We start from the raw sequence: 4,604 nt of genomic DNA, 5'->3' as shown, positions 1-4,604 counted from the left end.
TAAATTTTTGACATGTGACTATATACTGGACTATATAATTAACAGGAATTTTGCACATTTTTATTGTGGTAAAATATACATAATATAAAAATTATCATATTCATTTCTTAAATGTACAGTTCAGTGTCAGTAAGTACACTCACATTTTTGTGTACCCATCACCACAGCCTCTAGAACTATTTCATCTTCCACCCGCCTGTGACTAATGAGTTTGACTAATCCTGGAAACTCAGGTGGAATCATAAAATATTTGTCTTTTAGGTCAGGCTTATTTAACATAACATAATATCTTCAAGGTTCATCTATATTGTATCAATTGACAGAATTTCCTTTCTTTATGACACTGAATTATGATCCATTGTGTATATAGAGCACTTTTGGTTTATCAGTTCATCCCTCTCTGGTTGCTTATGTTGCTTCTACCTTCTGGATATTTTCAATAATGTTGCTATGAACACAAGTGTGCAAATACCTGCTTGAGGCCCTGCTGTCAATTACTTTGGGTATTTTTCCAGGTGAATTATTAGAGTGTATGGTAATTCTGTTTAATGTTTGGACTACCATATTTTTTTCCACAGCAGCTGTCCTATTTTACCCTCCTGACAGTAATGTATAAGGGTCCATCCCAATTTTGCCGACTCCTTACCAACACTTATTTTCTTTTTCCTCAGAAATAATAGTCGCCCTAATGATGTGATGCACACGTTTTTAAGTAACAAAAGTGTTTCTTTCTATTATCTCTCCACCTCTTGGCTAATGTTCTCTAAATTGCATGTATTTCATGAAGAAAAATTTCTTACATTCTTAAAAAAAATGAAGTAATTATAATTGTTTTGGCCTCTTTTCTTTTCTGGTCATTTTAAATATATGATTATCAGAATTTCGACACTGTGGAATTTATTTTGGTTATTCATTGTTCTGTGTTCCAGTAATAATTGTGCTATTAGGCTTTTATGGAAAAACTTAAACAGCTTCTTCCTAGTAAACATTTTATTGATGAGTACAGCCCAAAGTGCATAGCAACCTGTCTTATAATTCTTGAAATTGGTTAATGTTAAGAGTGTTTTCTTTCTTTCTTTCTTTTTTTTTTTTTTTTGAGACAGAGTCTCAAACTATCACCCTGGGTAGAGTGCCATGGCGTCACAGCTCACAGCAACCTCAAACTCCCGGGCCTCAGTGATTCTCTTGCCTCAGCCTCTCAAGTAGCCAGAACTACAGGTGTGCACCACAATGCCCAACTCTTTTTCGGTTGTATTTGTCATTGTTGTTTGGCAGGCCCAGGCTGGATTCAAACCACCAGCTCTAGCATATGTGGCTGGTGCCCTGGCCACTGAGCTACAGGTGCTGAGCCTTCTTCTTCTTCTTCTTTTTAAAGAAACAGGAGCTCTCTCTTGCTCAGGCTGGTCTCAAACTTCTGAGCTCAAGCAATCCACCCACCTCGGGCTCCCAGAGTGCTAGGATTACAAGCCGCAGCACCCCACCTTAGTGGTAAGGGTCTTAATTGTCTTTTTTAGATAAACATTGCACAGGTAGATTTATTATTTAAAAAGAAAGAAAAAAAAAGAAAAAGAAATTGTACCTGGTATTTCTACCTGAAGCAGTGAAAGAAATTTTAGTATAAAAATAGGTATCCAGCATAATGCATCAGTAAATACAATAAAGAAAAAACGTTTGGCAAGGACCATCTCTTTTTTGACCTGATTCGGTATTTCAGTTGCTGTTATGGTGCTTTGATGAACACTGTAAAACATGCTTCCATAGGAAAACACTATGATGACAAATGCCAGCAAGTTAATGCCTGTTTAGAACACAAGAAAGAGTATTAGTGCATATGAACAGTTTTAAGCAGCAAATAAATGAAACATTTCCTTTAGGAGCTATTATTAAGGATACAAAGCACACAGCATGTACCTTTTTCTTCTTCATAAAGAATTCTTAATACTAAGATGCACAAAAATAATACTTTTTTGAGTTGAAGTATTGTTGAAGTAATGCAGAATGATGAAATGTTTAATTTTAAAACGGTATAATAGAATTAAATGATAGCAATTCAATGAATATTTGAGCCTCTAAACTTTCCAGTATTAGTGACTTTTCCTCCCTAAATTTGAATTACTCTGTGCTACTCTTTGAGAATATTTTTCTCAAATATTGCTGGTTTGGAACTGTTGTGGGTATACACTTAAGCCAAAGATGTGTATGGCTACCTGCATGAATTTGAAGAGATAAAATAAATATCATTATGTTTATACTATAGAGGCAAAGAGCCAAATGATATTTTGATTAGTATTTTTAGGATGAATACATAAAATACAAGTGATTAGTGCCTTTTCTTAGGCTGTAGCAGGTTGGAATTTATATGATAAAGGTTTAATTTGGGGGAAAAATCCCTTTGGGGATTCTGATAGAATTGACCCCTACCCTTATGGAGAAAAACTGGTTAGAAGATGTGAAAAAAAAATCTGTGACCATTAGAAGGCATAATGAGTTTAATTTTGTAAGTTGTTCTGGTATTTGAATGAAAGGGCTGATAACACAGAGTTCCTTACCAAGCAAAATTACCACTGAATAAATCTGGGCTCCAATACTTTCTGTGTCTTCTGAGTGAAGAGGGAAACATACTCCATTGGTGCCATAGTAGTTTTTAAAAAATTCTTTATTACTCAGTGGGATGAAAGCCACTATAAACCCAGTAATCCAAATGAGAATCAGAACTGTAATTGTCCTGCATTTTCCAGGTCTCAAACATCTGAAAGGATACACGATGCAAATGTACTTTTCCAAAGTCAGAAATGTTAAAAGTAAAACAGATACTTCTGTGGACAGAATGGCCAAGGATCCCAAAAGCTGACAATGGTTACTCTCCATCCACAGCTGGGCATGCTTATTGTATTCCCCACGGAATTTTAGGTCAAAGGCTCCAATCACAAATAAATATATTCCCATTAGGCAGTCAGCACCTAGAGGGGTCAGAAAGTTCCACGAATTTAGAAAAATAAACAGGTATAATAGCATTAGCAATAAACAGTAATATTTTTAATATTAGAAAAATAGAAAAAGAAAACCAAGTCATTTCTACATTGGAAAGAAGTAATTTTTATTCTCCTAAGAATTCATTTGTAGATGAGGATCTATTCACTGACTCTCTCTGGTAAGAGCTCCCATAGCACTCTTTATGGTTAATTGCATAATCATTTCTGCATGTCCCTTTAAAATTCAAGTCTATGAAAGCAGAGATATTATTTTGTTCTCCATTCTGGAAGAATTTTGTTCTCCATTATCTAGAAGTGTTAATAAATGAATAAAATGAAATTATGTGGAGCATTCAACTAGATGAAGATGACATCATTGGGTTCCGCTCTTCTACAGAGATTCTTCCAGCTGAATATGGAATGAATGCATCATCCACAATCTCAGACAAACTAATTCAGAAGTTCCTGTGATAGAATCATGACTATGGATTTTAAAGCCTATAATTTAGAAGATACAAATAATTACGAACTGCCTTGCAGTCAGTACAATTTTGAGGGGCTTAAATTGCTTACCAGAGCGAGTCTAAGCAAAATATTTTTTTCTGATTCTCTCTTTCTATTTTTACATTTTTCTCGGTCTCCTTTTAGGCTCTTCCGTGCCAAACATTAGCTCTCAATACGATACACTACTTGGTGTATTTTCTTTTTAAGCGAATATTACACATCAGAAAGCAGGTGAGATTATTTGAGTATGCAAGCATTCCCCCCAATTCCCTAAAATTATACATCTCTGTATAAACAATAAGGTTAACCCTAATCCTTTAACACTGCTAAGGATTTTCAAAGCAACACTGTTAAGTTACTTTCTAGCCTTCAGCAGGGAAATTAAATTTACCCCAAATTTCTTAGCTAACAATACAATTTGAGTTCTGTTTCTTTCGTAGCCTGCAGTGGAAAAAACACTGAGACTTTGAACAAAAATGAGGATAATACATAAGACAGCATACATAAAAAAGTAGAACATACAGTCCATTGATGCTTATTTGCTTGAGGGAGTGTAGACAAACTCTAGATCACTCGTCTCAGACTACAAACGTGAAGACTAGCTTCTTGCTTGCTGATTGATTGATTGTAGTTGTTATTTAACATAACACCTTGCAAACACATTTCAAAAACTTTTTAAAAAGGAATGAATGCTACCTGAAAGCATTTTCTTATTTGCATATTTCAGGTTATAAATGGAAAATATTCTTGTAGCTCAGAGGCCAGAAAGACAACTAGCTGTTAAGTCAATATCTGTGAATTGGACATGCAAACAGAAAGGGTCAGGGTTAGGGTTAGGGTGCATCTAACAATATGACCACGAAGTGTGCAATTTCATTCATAGTAAATGATTTTAGATCCTTTAATGAAATATTATGCCTTCTGAGCCACTAACTGAGGGCAAACTAATGAATGAGAGCTTCATTAATCTGTGTGACAGAATTTTCTTATTTTTATAAATTATTTCCTTCTTATCACTAAAATAATTCTATTTTCATCATAGAATCTATAAAAATAACATACAAGCAAGAAGGAAAAACATTTAAAATCCCATAATGCTCCCACTCACAGCATTTATTTTCTTTCTTT

The 4,604-nt window shown here is 34.5% G+C and overlaps 1 protein-coding gene across 1 annotated transcript in view; it reads right to left on the bottom strand.

Moving 5' to 3' along the window:
• Nucleotides 1-1,538: 1,538 nt before the first annotated feature.
• Nucleotides 1,539-4,604, bottom strand: part of RXFP1 (relaxin/insulin like family peptide receptor 1) — a 120,023-nt gene continuing 116,957 nt past the window's right edge. Inside the window, exons 16-17 of the mRNA XM_023516044.1 lie at nt 2,550-2,960; nt 1,539-1,798 (exon numbers count right to left, since the gene is read on the bottom strand). Of these exons, the coding sequence (XP_023371812.1) occupies nt 1,539-1,798; nt 2,550-2,960 (671 nt within the window). The remainder of the gene's footprint in view (nt 1,799-2,549; nt 2,961-4,604) is intronic.

Source organism: Otolemur garnettii, unplaced genomic scaffold (genome assembly GCF_000181295.1).
Source record: "Otolemur garnettii isolate 467f Iridium unplaced genomic scaffold, OtoGar3 scaffold00085, whole genome shotgun sequence".
In the NCBI taxonomy this organism is placed as follows: domain Eukaryota; kingdom Metazoa; phylum Chordata; class Mammalia; order Primates; family Galagidae; genus Otolemur; species Otolemur garnettii.
The sequence above is the reverse complement of the archived record's forward strand: the minus strand, read 5'-3'. Positions and strand labels throughout refer to the sequence as shown.